Below are 15,229 nucleotides of genomic sequence, written 5' to 3'. Positions count from 1 at the left end.
AAAATGAATGAGTCTTGATGGTGGTGTGAGGCAACGGAGAGACGAGGCGCGTCAATACATGTGTGAGCGCGTCATATCAATATTCACACGTCTCGCGTTATATTGGTCACATGTTCTCAGTTTTTACAACCGGACAGATTGATTTGGCTAGTAGTGTCATTCCATGCTCTTATCTCATTGATCTGACTATCTAGATGTATTATTAAGTAGTACAAATGGGGGCCTTCCAGTGCTCAGTTAAAATTTTTATCAAGATCTTGCGCCGCTGTCGAATAACTCAGAACGCTGCTCTCAAAACTTCAAGTGGCGGTACATTAGAGCTTTCTAGCTTATATAACGACGAGCACCATGTTGGGAATTAAGGTTTTCCCCACCTCTTGACATAGACTACTGCAATCAGCACATTTCATCACAGTACATATATGGTAAGTAACATCTCAATGCTCATCCGTCATAACCAGTTTTCACTGAGGTTGAATTGTTATTGTCGTCATCGTATCATCGCATCATAGTTTTCTACATTATCACGTGCATTCACATATATAATACGTCTCGTTTCACTTCAGGTGTCGTCTCCCAACACAGGTGGTCTCTCGTTGTCCCGCCATCTCTTATTATATTCTCACTAGCGTGTCCTGAGTGTTAGCTTCTAACAACTGCCATGTCCCCTAAAAAAGACAAGCACTTTGCTCAGGGACTACAAGAGGCTCTCAAATCTTTCTCTCAACTCGAAAGTAGGATCAACGAGAATGATACTCCGGAACAATTCAAGAACATGTTGCGCCATATAATCACCCAGTTGAAATTGCAGGCGGAAGTTCCCCAGGTGCGCCTTATTTGTTATTAAATAATTTCCCAGTGACTCACTTTTTACAGTCTTCTTCATTCTCCAGTATGATCATGTCTGATCTGTCCAGGTTGAACATCATGCCTGGTGGTTTTTTCGCAATGAAAGACGGCTATGAGGATCGTGCCAGAGACCTTGCCGTCCTTGAAGAAGAAGGAGAACTGTGGTCATCGAGCAATTTATATTGCCACCTATCATTCTTGGAAAATCATGTTGCCAGGGATGTGCATAAGCTTATAATTTTTCAACCCTCTCGCAACTCATGCTGGCATTAGAATGAGGCAGGTGCAAGGACCTGGATTGACGCATTTCTGTTTTGGGCAGCTGCAATGCTACCCCGCCACAAGCATTTCCTTCTCAACATGGAGTATTGTGTTCCAGAGATGACTATCGCTCCAGGGAGCGCGGAAACCCTTTCAGGGTTCTTAGATTGTGCCAGGGTAGTGTCCGATCGTAGGTTTGCCTTAACTTACCCTCCTCTACACTCATTTTTTCCTCTAGGTTACCTAAAATCTGCGAGCCTTCAGGAACTCAAAGTGATGGGACTATTCGGATTTTTCGTCACAGAAGCCAAGTACAACAAACTTGGTGAGAACTATATCACTCAGGCAGTATGCGAGATGTATACCTGTGCTAAGAATCTGCAGTAAGTAAATCTTTGCGAGCTTTTGGGTTTATATGTTTAATTTGTTACTTTATATTTCAGACGCAAATTCATCCACGGTGCTCTGTCCAATGGGCAGGCATGGATCTTCCTCTTCCTGACGCTAAACGATGGATTCAATGGAGCCACATATAAGCAGTCTGATGAGATCGTCGTGAATTTAAGTTGGGCCAGTGAGGGTCGGACGAGTGTATGTGCACCACAGCCTGATATAATTGCTGCTGTTTTGGCACATTGGGTGAGTTGACTCTAACATGCGTGATTGGATCGCCCATTGATTGGGATGCTAGATTGAAAATAGCCTTGCAGACCTGGAAAATGACGAATGGTTCTACGACCCTGGCGCCAGCGAACAGACAGGCACGCGTTGAAGGTTCAACGATACAGCGAGGCACGAACAATGCTCCTGGTTGTATCTATAAATGTTGTAAGGTCGCGCGTTGCCTAGTCTGCTATACTTGAGACGACAAGTGCGTTCGACCCTAAAGGGGAAGCGAGTGCAGCAAGGATCTAGAGGTATGCGCTGAAAGCGCTACTGGTTGGCCAATGCGAAGCGCGAGAAAGTGCAGGTGCGCGCAAGGCGCGGGAATGCGCGCGTGTATGGCGCGAAGCGCGGGAAAGCATGCGCGTGTATACAGATATGAGAGAGAGTAAGAGTGAGTTTGCTTAAGTGATGATATGATGTAAGACAAGAGAAGAGAGATGCGAGGTGTAAACAAATAGATTTCTACTATGTTCTGCTAGGTGAATAGTGGGTAGTAACCAGTAAGTCCTCTGTCGTTCTGGTGGGAGAGTAAGTGAGTAAGTAAGTATGTACTGCTGGCGCTTAAGTATGGCGCCTAAGCGCTCTCATGCGGAGCCGAAGCGCTACCGAGTAAGGTATGTAAAGATATATGTAAGTAAGGGTCCATGATAAAAATAAAGATGGAACGATATGCAAATGTGAGAAATGGAAATATACGCACTAGGGAACTTGGTGGACAGTGGATGGATGCTTCTGGATGGCTGGCGCTATAGGGCGCTCAAGCGCGGGAAAGCGCACGCGCATATACATCGTGAAGCGCGGGAAAGGTACGCGCGCATGGCGCGCGTTGTGCGGGAAAGCTGCGCCTCATATAGAGATAGCTGCGGGTAGCACACAGAGTGATGCTACAAGTTCGTGCCATGTACTCCCCAGTGAAAACTGCCATATTGCACAATGAGAGGCATGAGTCTCTACAGCGTGTTGCGTAGTAACTCGAACATCCATATGCAGGAGCTCGCCAGCTTTCTATCATCAAACAAATCATATACCACAGCCCTCCGGGCAACCCAGGACCCTTCACAGTTTTTGTTTTTTTATTATTACAAGCGTTCCGATCACCTTCAGATGTCATGTGTCTGTTTATTACAATATCTTCTCTCCCTGAATTACAGTAATGGCTATCTGTATACTATGTTCGCCGTCGTCTTCTCCTCAGCTTCTGTAGGAAATAGCGCCTGAATGTCTCGCCGACATCACACTCTTGACAGCGCAGTGTAAAGCTGACCGTGCGCAAATGAATCTGTATGGAGGTCCAGTACCGCTTTCTCGAGCATGAGTCCTTGACATCCATTGAATGTGGTGGCATAAGCAGGCCGCAGGGGAAATTGCTTTCGATTGACGGTCCAACTTGACCTCGCAGGATTGAAAGAGAACGTAATGCGAGGGAGGCAATGTCTCTCTCCTGTGTGAGGCATCGGTGGTGCGTTTGGATGAGTCAACATGGCGAGGTAGTCGGGCGTTTGCTCAGGTGCATCTGCAGGTGCTTCAGCATGTCCATCATTATGTCCATTCATCAGGCGACCCTGTCATATTGATGCAAGAAATCATTGTAGTTGTAAGGTATCAAGTGATGCAACAATGCTACAGTCTACACGCAGGCAAATACATTGCATCATGATGCATTCGGCTTGTGCATTATGATGCATGATATATTGATAGGTTATACATAATGCATCAGCCCTTTAAAATTGTGATGCACCGTGATGCATTGTTTCCTTCCTCTCACTGCTGCCTTTGCCATTCCCTTTGCGTGCGTGTACCTTCTTTGATGCGGCGTTGCTGTCCATTTATAGTAACCAGCACTTGGCCTCCCGCATACTAATATGATGCACCATGATGCATTGTTTCCTTCCTCCCGCCATTGCCTGTGCTGTCCCCTTTGCATGCGTGTACCTTCTTTGATGTGCCATCGCTGTCCATTTATAGCAACCAGCGCTGGCCTCCTGCATACCAATACCTACCTGCATTCCTCTTAATACGCAGCCTCAGCGCAAACACACAGCAAAACCCATTCTCTCGCGTGTGTGGTTGTTCTGCCTGCCTATATTTGTCGTCGAACTTCTTTGTAGTACTAGTAATATGATGCTGTAGTATACCCATATCTATTGTTGAAGTCCTGCATGTACAGGAACACCCACTAAGTATGTAGCATCACGCATGGACCCATGATGCATCACAACATCTGACCGTACTTAATTTTACGAAGTCTGTAGCGCCCGTTCAGTGATGCATCATGTACTGCCTAAAATTTTACTAAGTGTACTTGCAATGCACTACAACGAACAGGACAAAAGACAAGTTGTTATTTAAGGTCACAACCATGGTACAAGATATTATCAAGATTGTAAGGACAACTATCAAGAGACCAAGACTATACGACAGTAACATCAGGTAACCGACCCGATGAAGGTTCAACGATACAGCGAGGCATGAACAATGCTCCAGACTGTATCTATAATTGTTGTAAGGTCATGCGTTGCCTAGTCTGCTATACTTGAGACGACAAGTGCGTTTGACCCTAAAGGGGAAGCGAGTGCAGCAAGGATCTAGAGGTATGCGCTGAAAGCGCTACTGGTTGGCCAATGCGAAGCGCGAGAAAGCGCAGGTGCGCGCAAGGCGCGGGAATGCGCGCGTGTATGGCGCGAAGCGTGGGAAAGCGTGCGCGTGTATACAGATACGAGAGAGAGTAAGAGTGAGTTTGCTTAAGTGATGATATGATGTAAGACAAGAGAAGGGAGATGCAAGGTGTAAACAAATAGATTTCTACTATGTTCTGCTAGGTGAATAGTGGGTAGTAACCAGTAAGTCCTCTGTCGTTCTGGTGGGAGAGTAAGTTAGTCAGTAAGTATGTACTGCTGGCGCTTAAGTATGGCGCCTAAGCGCTCTCATGCGGAGCCGAAGCGCTACCGAGTAAGGTATGTAAAGATATATGTAAGTAAGGGTCCATGATAAAAATAAAGATGGAACGATATGCAAATGTGAGAAATGGAAATATACGCACTAGGGAACTTGGTGGACAGTGGATGGATGCTTCTGGATGGCTGGCGCTATAGGGCGCTCAAGCGCGGGAAAGCGCGCGCGCATATACATCGTGAAGCGCGGGAAAGGTACGCGCGCATGGCGCGCGTTGTGCGGGAAAGCTGCGCCTCATATAGAGATAGCTGCGGGTAGCACACAGAGTGATGCTACAAGTTCGTGCCATGTACTCCCCAGTGAAAACTGCCATATTGCACAATGAGAGGCATGAGTCTCTACACCGAAAAAAATAAATCCTTAGAAAGCTTTATCTAGCATAAAATTCGCATAAAAACTATCAGAATTGTACCCCACATGAGAAACTTTTGAATACCCGGACTTACTTTGATGGAATCTGCCAAATGCGTAATTGTGACAGTCTAATTGCAACTTATCGCCGAGATGCTGGATAAGCCAACAGGCTGCCTACTTGAAGATCACTGGCAATACACTACAATTCCGCCCCCCGCTGGTCGTGGCATGCAACCGTCGGCTATTTTTACTTCATTTGCAATCACTGAACAAATGTTAGCCTTAGGTAAATATATATATGGCCGGACTGCGTTGGACCAACGCTGCCTACGGGCCAAGGGTACCAAGTGCCCACAGCGCAATACCAAGCTGTGCCTGTATGCCTGCGTTATGTAGGAAGAGCTTGTAATTTCACCATCGACAACCACTCCCTCAATGCTGACAACAGGTATGTAGTTGTGATACTAGTATGTTAAGCTCGGTTCTGCCACATACACGATTTAGGCGACATGCGACAGTTCACTATCATTTTGCCCTAGCCTTGGTGAGATTTATAATGGTATGCACAATTGGTTTATCATTTTATACTCCCCGATCACTGAACAAATGCTAGCCTCAAGTAAATATTTATATGGCTGGACTGCATTGGACCAACGCTACCTACACCTCAAAGGTGTCAAGTGCCCGCAGCGCACTACCGAGCTGCGCCTGCATGCTCGGGTTATACAAACAGAGCTATTCATTGCACCATCAACAACAACTCACCCGGTGCTGACATTAGGTATGTAGTTGTAATGCTAGTCTGCGATGCCCGAGCCTGCTAAGCGCACACTTCAGGCTATGAACGACAGTGAATTGACACCTAACCCCCAAATGACGTAGTCACATAGAATATTACAATGCTTGCTTATCATTTTCATTCACAAGCATGATGTTGGCTCCTGATCTCATCTTACATAACATGGCAGGGTGGATGGATGCGACAACGAGCTAAAATGAACAGACTATAGCACATTTTTTTCCTGCAATTTTGTCTGTGGTGTGATAAAATTCAAAGTAGGGTATCATTCTATTAAGTATGGATAGATATGTTAAAGTGTCAAAATAACTATGAGGAGACAATGTGAGTATTTGTAGCTTGTTTGAGGGCAATGCATCATTGTCGGATCTTGGATAGGGCGCTGTTAGCACTGATAGGTCTCTTGGCAGCAGAGGAGGCAGGAAAAACTTGGCTGCATAAGTAGCAATGAGCCTTAGCGACATGGTGAAGGATGATTAAAAATACCGGTTCCACCAAATCAGTAGCTCATCAACCTCCTGACATTCCTCGGGGTCTTCCAAGAGATCGAGTAGGCTATGATAAAATGTTTCCGAGTCTGTGGATGTGTCGGTCCGCGAGAACACTGAGGACGAGCTTAGAGCAAATCGCACCTTCAGCCTTACATCAAAATCATCCTGCCACAGAAGTGTGATTGCTTGACAAACCTGAGTTGCAATATAAGCAAGGGAAGCTATTGTGACTGAATTCATGCCATGGAGGCGAGCATTTCCAGAACGCGTAGCTTTCAGCTCCCTGTCGACCGAACTTGGAGACGTGAAAACATGTTTGTAGGCCTGATGAATTACTGTGTAGTGAACAGAATATATGAAAATATGAGTGCACACTCACATATATTAGCAAGCAGCTCCTAAGAAGACCGCACCATGGATCTTCAGGGTCATAAACGTGGTTGGCATACAAAAAGATAGGCCATTGGTCTCCGCACACCAGCATTTCGCCACTTCGCAGGTTCTCTTTCGTCCTGTTACAAACAAACGTGACAAATATTCAGGACTGCTGTTAAGAATGTGCTCAAGGGTCGGATCCGAAGGGCTTGGCTTCAGCTCGTGCACTGCGCCCCTTACCCGAGTATGTGCCCCTAACTTCCGAGGGCTGTTGGACAATGTCCGAAGGTTGTCGGACGAGTCCGGAGTCCGATGTCCGATGTGCGGGAATTCCGGCGGACATTTGGGAACAAGGGATAAGACTAATCCAGACAATGTCCGAACTAGAAAGGAAACAGCAGAGGACTACCAGAGGTAGAGGCGGAGATGAGAAGTCTATAGGAATCGATCCTAAGACTAGCGGAGGACGACAAGAGGAGAAACTCAAGTCGGACGGAGAAGGGAATGAGCAGAGTCTAAGATAATATTTGAACTGAGGAAGTACAAAGATTCTACAGGGTTTATATACTACTGAGGACTTAACAGAGAATCAGTCTGCGCAGTCCGAAGCTATGTGAGGCTGTGGATGGAGCGTATAGAAAAGTCAAACACTAGTCTATCGGAAAATAGTAAATGAAGACGGAGATGAAGACATAGGAAAATAAAGGCGGAAATGAAATGAGGTACGGAAAATGAGTATAGTCTAACTGGAGAAGGAATGTACAAAGGGATAAGGCACAGAAGTTAGACGTGGGTCGGATCTGGACGATGGATAGAAGTCGGCCGGATCTGGAAGTCCAGAAATGATGTGTGAGATTGGTCCGGGTCCGGAACACAGGATATGACAGTATCCCCCCCTTAGGGCCGAGCCCACGAGGCTTCTGATCTGGAAGTCCGGACCGGACTTCTATGAATGCAGGATGATGGGCGGAGCTCGTAAAAATAGAACTGGACATATAAGTAGGCCGGGGCGCCCATGAGACGTCTAAAACTTTCCCCCTAACTCCAATTACTGTTTAACATGTCTAACTCCACTTCCGGCAACTCAAAGTCCGCCCGGCAACTCCTTCAAGAGAGGCAGGCCGAAATCGCGGCCGAAATCGCGCGACTCGAGGCAGACACTTGGAGAGAGGCAGAGGAAGAGGAACGCAAGCGCAAGGAGGCGGAAGAGGAATGGAAACGGATGGAGGAACAGAAGCGGAAGGATATCGAGGAGACTCGGAAAAGGTTGGCTGAGCGTGAGCAGGAGCGTTTGGCAAAGGCTAGGATGGGCAATGCGCCGGAGGTGAGTCGGATGGGGTTTTTTGTGTTCTTCCGGAGTTTAACAACATGTTAGTCCTCTGGTCCGGGGGATCCAGAGGTCACGTGTGAGATGTGCGTCCTTAGGCGCAAGATTTGCACCTGGGCAGTAGTGTCCAAGACACCTAGGGTGAGTCTTCTGTTTTGTCCGGATCCGGATGATTACTAATGATTTCCAAAAGATCCGGACTTGCGACCAGTGCCGCGCGTCCAAGGAGAAGTGCGTTGGCGGAAATCCGCCTGTCAAGGCGCCAGCCGGCAAAGGCAAAGGCAAGAAACGCGCGCGTCCGGAGGGATCTCCGAGCCCCAAGGGCAAAGGAAAAAGACGTCAGCGCAGTCCGGAGGACATCGACGACGACATGGAAATAGTCTCCAATCCCCGGATGGTCATTGGAGAGGATCAAGACTGGGTGGAGTATGATGACCAGGCCTGGGTCACAGCCGCCAACAACATTGTGGCGGAACTGGCCCGGACCAATGGGCTGATGGGGAGGAGTGTTGCAGCGGCGGAAGGAAGTAGGGCTGCGATGGACCGGGTGAGTGAAAACATGCTCCGGTTCATGGAGGAGCAGAGGGCGTTTCAGGCTCTCTTCATGGAGAGTCTGAGGAATGGTTTCCGGATGCATGTAGAGGATGCTCCAGAGGAGGAAAATGGGGAGGAGGCGGAAAAAGAGGCCGGCAGATCCGGCGGAGACATGGAGATGGATTCTTAGGTTGTCGGATCTGAAGTCCGGATGTCGGACGCCTAAATAATGTAAATATATGCATGTCTTTTTTACTTTTTGTTAGAAGTTGGTCCCGGCTTATCTGGATATGCCGAGTGGAAATCCGATAGAAGTTCCGGCGCATTTCCGAGTTCAGTTGCGAGTATCCAGGAAGTTTCTTCGTCTGTTCCCTCATATCCGGCCCAACGTACTAAGTATAGTAGTTGGCAGTGACGTCTCCGGCGGTCGATCTTGGAGTCCAGAATTTCGGAGATTTTGTATTCCGGTTCTCCGTCGACTAATACCGGAGGTGGAGGAGGTTGGATGCGATTTGGAATGATGTTTGGAGTTGCGGGTTCTAACTGAGAGACATGGAATACGGGGTGCACGGATCGCATAGCGTCCGGAAGACGGATGGTGAAGGAATGAGTGCCGGGACGAGCAATGATGTCGAATGGACCAAGATTCTTTTCCAAGAGCTTCTTTGATGGTCGGGTCGAGCGGAAATATTTTGCTTTAATGAAGACCTGATCTCCGACTTTGAAGTCTGGAGCGGGTTTCTGTCTAGCGTCCGCGGGTCCTTGATATCATGCTTGGGCATGGGACATTTCTTCTCGTAGGAATTGGTGAAGCTCATCTAAATCTATAGCATAATCCCGGGCACGGGCGGAGGAAAGATCACGTTCCGGATGTATGGAAATGTTCGGGTGATAACCCTTATTGGCAAAGAATGGTGAAACTCCGGTGGTAGCACTCGGAGCATTGTTGTACGCAAACTCGGCCAAGGGTAACAGTTCCGACCAATTATCCTGCTGATAGTTGCAGTAGATCCGGAGGTATTGTTCTAGGGTTTGGTTAGCTCGCTCGGTTTGTCCGTCACCTTCTGGATGATATCCGGAAGTGAAGTAAAGGATCATGTCAAGTGCTTTTCCAAGCGACCAGAAGAAGTGGGAAACGAATTCCATACTGCGATCGGAAGTAACATGGGACGGAACACCATGCTTGGAAAACACATGGAGGAGGAATAACCGGGCGAGGTCCAGAGAGGTGATGGTGTCATAGGTCGGAATGAATATGGATTGCTTGGATAGTCGATCTATGACTACCAGGATGGCGGTGAAGCCGGACGAGTTGGGGAGTTGTTCAATGAAGTCCATGGATATAGAATTCCACAGCTTCTCGGGAATGGGGAGTTGCTTCAACAATCCATATGGTTTATGCCTCGGAACTTTGGCTCAGGCGCAGGTCATGCAAGACTTAACATAGTCCTTGACATATGCGCGGATTCCGGGCCAGGTATATTCCTGACGGATAACTTCCAGGGTCCAGTTCTGACCGAAGTGTCCCGATAGCGGGTGGTCATGTGTATTCCGGAGTACTTGGAGATGGAGGCACTTTCGTCCACTGTCCATCTCGGGTCCGGCGGATCCAGAAGATGACTGGAAGCGATAGGGTCATGGGGAAGGGCGGACAGAATGTCCTCATGAAGTTGCTCGACATCCATTAGTACAGCTGCCCGGAGCACCGGAATTGCTAGGTGTGATGCCCGGAGGGACGAAGCGAGCTGTTCTGTGGTAAATATCGGCTGGAGGTTGTGTGGATTAACTTGAGTGTAGTCCTTATCCCCCTCTTTGGGGTAGATGTCCCAACGTCTAGTTAGGCAGTCGGGCTTAGCTCCGAGTTTTCCGGGTTGGAAACGGATAATGAGGTTGAACTGATGGAGGTATTCCGACCAGCGGGCCTGGCGGCGGGTGAGGAGTTTTGTGGTAGCGAAGTACTCAAGGTTCTTGTGGTCTGTGACGACGTCTATAGGCTCAGCAGAGCCTTCAAGGTAGTGTTGCCAGGACCGGAAAGCTTCATAGATAGCTAGGAGTTCTTTATCATGAGTGTCATAGTTGAGTTCCGGAGCTGAAAGGGTTTGGGAGTAAAAGGCAACCGGGCGGAGCTCCTGGTCCGGACATACTATAGAAAGTATTCCGGCAATAGCATAGTCAGAAGTGTCCGTCTCAACGACGATAGGAACATCCGGCATCCAGTGTGTGAGCACCGGAGCGGTAGTGAAGGCTTTCTTGAGAGTTTCAAAGGATTTCCGGCAATCCTCGGAGAAATTCCAGGGAGCATCCTTGTGAGTGAGCCGCGTAAGTGGAACTACAATATCCGAGTAGTTAAAAATGAAGCGACAATAGAAATTGGCGAACCCGAGGAACGATTGAATATCCTTAACTTTCCGGGGTTCCGGCCAGTCACAGATAGTCTGGACTTTGTCCGAAGACATGGTAAGTCCGGCCGGAGATAGGAGGTAGCCGAGGTATTCTACGGAGTCGGAATGGAATTCGCACTTTTCTGGTTTAGCATATAGCCGATGCTTCCGGAGGCATTGGAGAACTTCAAGGACGTGTTGTTTATGGGATGCAAGGTCTGCGGAATAAATGAGGATGTCGTCGAGGTACACAATAACACATATGTCAAGCATATCGGCGAAGATGGTATTGACAAAGCATTGGAAAGCCACCGGAGCATTAGTGAGACCCTCGAGCATAACCAACCATTCATAGGAGCCATAGCGCATCCGGAAAGCAGTTTTCCACTCGTCTCCTTCCGCCATCCGGACTAGATGGTAAGCGGACCGGAGGTCAATTTTAGTGTAAACTTTAGCGCGGCTCAGAGAATCGAGAAGGTCGGAAATGAGGGGAAGAGGGTAGCGGTCTTTCTTTGTGATTTTATTGAGTCCTCGGAAATCTACGCAGAGGCGTAGGGAGCCGTCCTTCTTTTTGACAAACAGGACAGGGGCTCCGTGCGGAGAGGACGAGGAATGAAGAAGTCTGGTCGCAATATTCTCATCAAGGAATTTGCGAAGAGCTACAAGCTCAACCGGAGAAAGGGAATAGATGGTGCCAAGGGGCGGAGCCACTCCTTCCTCCAAATCGATCTTAAGATCATAGGGACGATGGGGAGGGAGCTGTCCAGCTTTGCTTTTATCAAAGACATCCGTGTACTCGTGATATTCTGAAGGGATTCCGGATAGGTTCGGAGGTTCGGAGGAGAGTGTAGTGGAGCAGAGATTGACACCAGACGGACGAATGAAAATACTGAACTGGACCGATCCCTCTAATTTACAGGCCCGGCAAAAGGCAACTGCATTGATTAGGGGAATATTGGGAATGGTGTTATCAGCGGAGGGACTCGGCGAGGTTATGGAAGGGATTTCCACCGGAGCCAGCAGAAGTGAGGTCGGAGGGGTCGGAGGCACTCCATGAGGAATCGGACGGAAAACGATGCTGCCCTTTACCCAGTCAATCAACAGATTGTGTCGGGTGAGCCAGCTATATCCTAGAACGATGGAACAGGATGAGTCCAAAGGAGTAACATAAAATGTTTCGGAGGTAACCATGCTGGTCAGAAACCGGATCGGTAAATCTACTGCCTCGGTAATCATGGCATTAGAAGTACCATCAAACAGATGGAGCGGAAGCGGAGAGATTGCATAGGTCGGAATGTTATTTTCTCGGATTAGTTTGCTTTCTATAAAACAATGGGAGGAACCACAATCTACTAGAGCCAGGAACGGAGAGATATCGGGAAAAGTAGAAATAGAGATATTTGGCATAAGCGAGTTTGGATCGGAAAGAGAAACAGCATTGAGACGTAGCTCCATTGCACGGGTTGAGTCAACGCAACCCTCGTCCCGCGCGGAGTCAAGAGGGTTGCGGACTAATTTTTTGTCTCTTCCGAGACCTCCGGTTTTCCGGAATTACTGTGCTAGCACGACCTTTGGCCGCATGGGAAGTGGACTTTAGGCAGTCCTGGGCAGTATGACCGGGTCTGCTGCAGAAAAAGCAGAGCTTCTTTTCCATGCGCCTCTGGCATTCCTCGGAGGTGAGTTTACCGTCTTTTCTGAGCTTGGACGTCAAGTCCGGAAGTTTGGCGGAGGAGGAAGCCAAGGCATTTCCGGACCGTCCGCCGGAATACTCTTTCCAGTTGGAGGTCGGAGCTGATTGTTTAGCAGGAGGGGCGGATGCAGAGGGTTTGGTTTCACGGGAGACTTCTCCCTTGCGTTCCCAGTATCGAGCGTCGATAGTCTGGGTGAGAGTCTTGTATTGGGACAGAGTGGTGGGTTTTCCTTGACGACTGATTGTCTTTGATGCGAGCCGGAAGTCCATTGTAGAACTGACGGCGCAAAGCTCCGTCGCCCCAACCGCGGACTTGGGAAGTGAGCTGTTGGAACTCTACAACATACTTGTTGATACGCTGTCCGTCGCGCATATAGAGCTGTTCCAGCTGCATTTCCGCATCTCCGACCGGGTCATGAGGTCCGAAGTTAGTTTGGAGTTCTAACATGAACTCGGAGTAGTCATCCATCCATTCCAGACGATCCGTGAGATCATCCGAAAGGAGGTCCGGCTCAAACCATTCAAGGGCCATGCCTTTGAGGTATGATTGCGCAAAGTTGACCTTAGCGTGGCCGGTGCGGAAAGACTTCGGCTTAGCTTGGAAGTTAAGCTCACATTGGACAAAGAACGCCCGGAGCTTCCGGGGCTCAGTGCCATCAAAGGTGTCCAGTTCTCGGACTTTGATTTTAGAGTCGTCAGGGATGGCGGATCGGCAGTTGTTACGCGCCAGGTTATTGATTGCCTGAGAAAGGCGGAGGAAGACCAGGTCTTGTGGACCGAGACCTTCGTTTTCATCATCAGTCGGGTCTTCCGGAGGTTCATCGTCCGGGTCACCTCCCCCGTCATCCGGCAGATCTCCGCCCGGAGTATCTTCGTTTTCCGGAAGGAATCCGGTCGGTGTGCGAGTTGGGGTTTCTGGGTGTGGATGATTCATGAGTTGAGAGATGCTGGATGCAGCACCCTGCACACTAGCGCGACGCTGTGAGAAGCTAGTGAATGCATCGACTATGGGAGTAGAGTCACGTCGGGCAGTTACTAAGCCCGCCGTGCGGAGGTTTGTCTGAGTGGTTGTAGGTGCCATAGATGTAAGTATACTCGGTAAGGTGTGAGTTCGAATATACTGTTAAGAACGTGCTCAAGGGTCGAATCCGAAGGGCTTGGCTTCAGCTCGTGCGCTGCGCCCCTTACCCGAGTATGTGCCCCTAACTTCCGAGGGCTGTTGGACAATGTCCGAAGGTTGTCGGATGAGTCCGGAGTCCGATGTCCGATGTGCGGGAATTCCGGCGGACATTCAGGAACAAGGGATAAGACTAATCCGGACAATGTCCGAACTAGAAAGGAGACAGCAGAGGACTACCAGAGGTAGAGGCGGAGATGAGAAGTCTATAGGAATCGATCCTAAGACTAGCGGAGGACGACAAGAGGAGAAACTCAAGTCGGACGGAGAAGGGAATGAGCAGAGTCTAAGATAATATTTGAACTAAGGAAGTACAAAGATTCTACAGGGTTTATATACTGCTGAGGACTTAACGGAGAATCAGTCTGCGCAGCCCGAAGCTGTGCGAGGCTGTGGACGGAGCATATAGAAAAGTCAAACACTAGTCTATCGGAAAATAGTAAATGAAGACAGAGATGAAGACATAGGAAAATAAAGGTGGAAATGAAACGAGGTACAGAAAATGAGTATAGTCTAACTGGAGAAGGAACATATAAAGGGATAAGGCATGGAAGTTAGATGCGGGTCGGATTCAGACGATGGATAGAAGTTGGCCAGATCCGGAAGGCCAAAAATGATGTGTGAGATTGGTCCAGGTCCGGAACGCGCGATATGACAGAGATATAAAATACATGTCCCCATGCAAAGAGGCAAAAATGCGCTTGAAAAAGGATTGAATTTGAGCTGTATAAGCGAGCTCGTCGTCGTAGACGACGAGTTCGCATGTTGGTAGGTTGTGGGAGATGGTGCGGAGAATCAACAGGAATTACCGGTTTATGCCACCCAGCTATACACCGGATATAGCCACCCGGCTATACACCGGGTACAGCTGGGTAATAGCCGGTAAGAAAATACCTTACAAGTCACTGCTAATAGTGCTGCCGAAGTCCAGTTCAGTCAGGTTCATGGCCCTATATCTATGAACCCCAAACTTGACCATTGGTCAGGTTCAGGTATGGTGGCCGAACCTTGGACCGATGTTCCAAATGCCAAAAAAAATGTAAATTACTAGCAAAATGACAATGAAATGTAAAGTATCAATAGCTACTAGAACTCCTCATTCACAACGACGCGGGGAGCAGCAAAATCAGCCTGGACTGTTGCAGAGATGTGGCCTTGACGGTATGCACTCTTGAGCAACTGAAGAGCCTCGAATGTTGCTGGCTGTAAACAGCTGTGACGTGCAGTCCCAGTGATGCTGCCGCTTGACAATGCACACTCAGATGCAACAGCCGATCCCTGAATCGCAAGGTAGTCCTTTGCAATGCGGGAGATAGTCGGGTACTGGATAGAATGGTGCTTGAAAAGTAGTATTAGTACACATGTAACATGAA

The 15,229-nt window shown here is 48.5% G+C and overlaps 3 protein-coding genes across 3 annotated transcripts; 2 read left to right on the top strand and 1 right to left on the bottom strand.

Moving 5' to 3' along the window:
* Positions 1-661: 661 nt before the first annotated feature.
* Positions 662-1,882, top strand: F5147DRAFT_769016 (uncharacterized protein; the record flags this gene model as incomplete). The annotated part of the gene is made up of 6 exons (XM_041441013.1): positions 662-826; positions 877-1,071; positions 1,123-1,300; positions 1,349-1,493; positions 1,554-1,749; positions 1,802-1,882. The coding sequence occupies 6 exons, from the start codon at positions 662-664 to the stop codon at positions 1,880-1,882; spliced, it is 960 nt and encodes a 319-aa protein (XP_041297744.1).
* Positions 1,883-5,232: 3,350 nt separating this feature from the next.
* F5147DRAFT_649102 (uncharacterized protein) lies at positions 5,233-6,076 on the top strand (the record flags this gene model as incomplete). Its single annotated transcript, XM_041433319.1, has 5 exons — positions 5,233-5,368; positions 5,479-5,530; positions 5,622-5,641; positions 5,696-5,863; positions 6,051-6,076. The coding sequence occupies 5 exons, from the start codon at positions 5,233-5,235 to the stop codon at positions 6,074-6,076; spliced, it is 402 nt and encodes a 133-aa protein (XP_041297743.1).
* Positions 6,077-6,238: 162 nt separating this feature from the next.
* Positions 6,239-6,883, bottom strand: F5147DRAFT_568026 (uncharacterized protein; the record flags this gene model as incomplete). The annotated part of the gene is made up of 4 exons (XM_041430879.1): positions 6,239-6,314; positions 6,368-6,513; positions 6,568-6,696; positions 6,752-6,883. Coding segments are annotated over 4 exons (483 nt in total), but the record flags the coding sequence as incomplete, so codon positions are not given.
* Positions 6,884-15,229: the final 8,346 nt, after the last annotated feature.

This window comes from Suillus discolor (assembly GCF_016758755.1).
Source record: "Suillus discolor strain FC423 chromosome Unknown F5147scaffold_6, whole genome shotgun sequence".
NCBI lineage: Eukaryota > Fungi > Basidiomycota > Agaricomycetes > Boletales > Suillaceae > Suillus > Suillus discolor.
The sequence above is the reverse complement of the archived record's forward strand: the minus strand, read 5'-3'. Positions and strand labels throughout refer to the sequence as shown.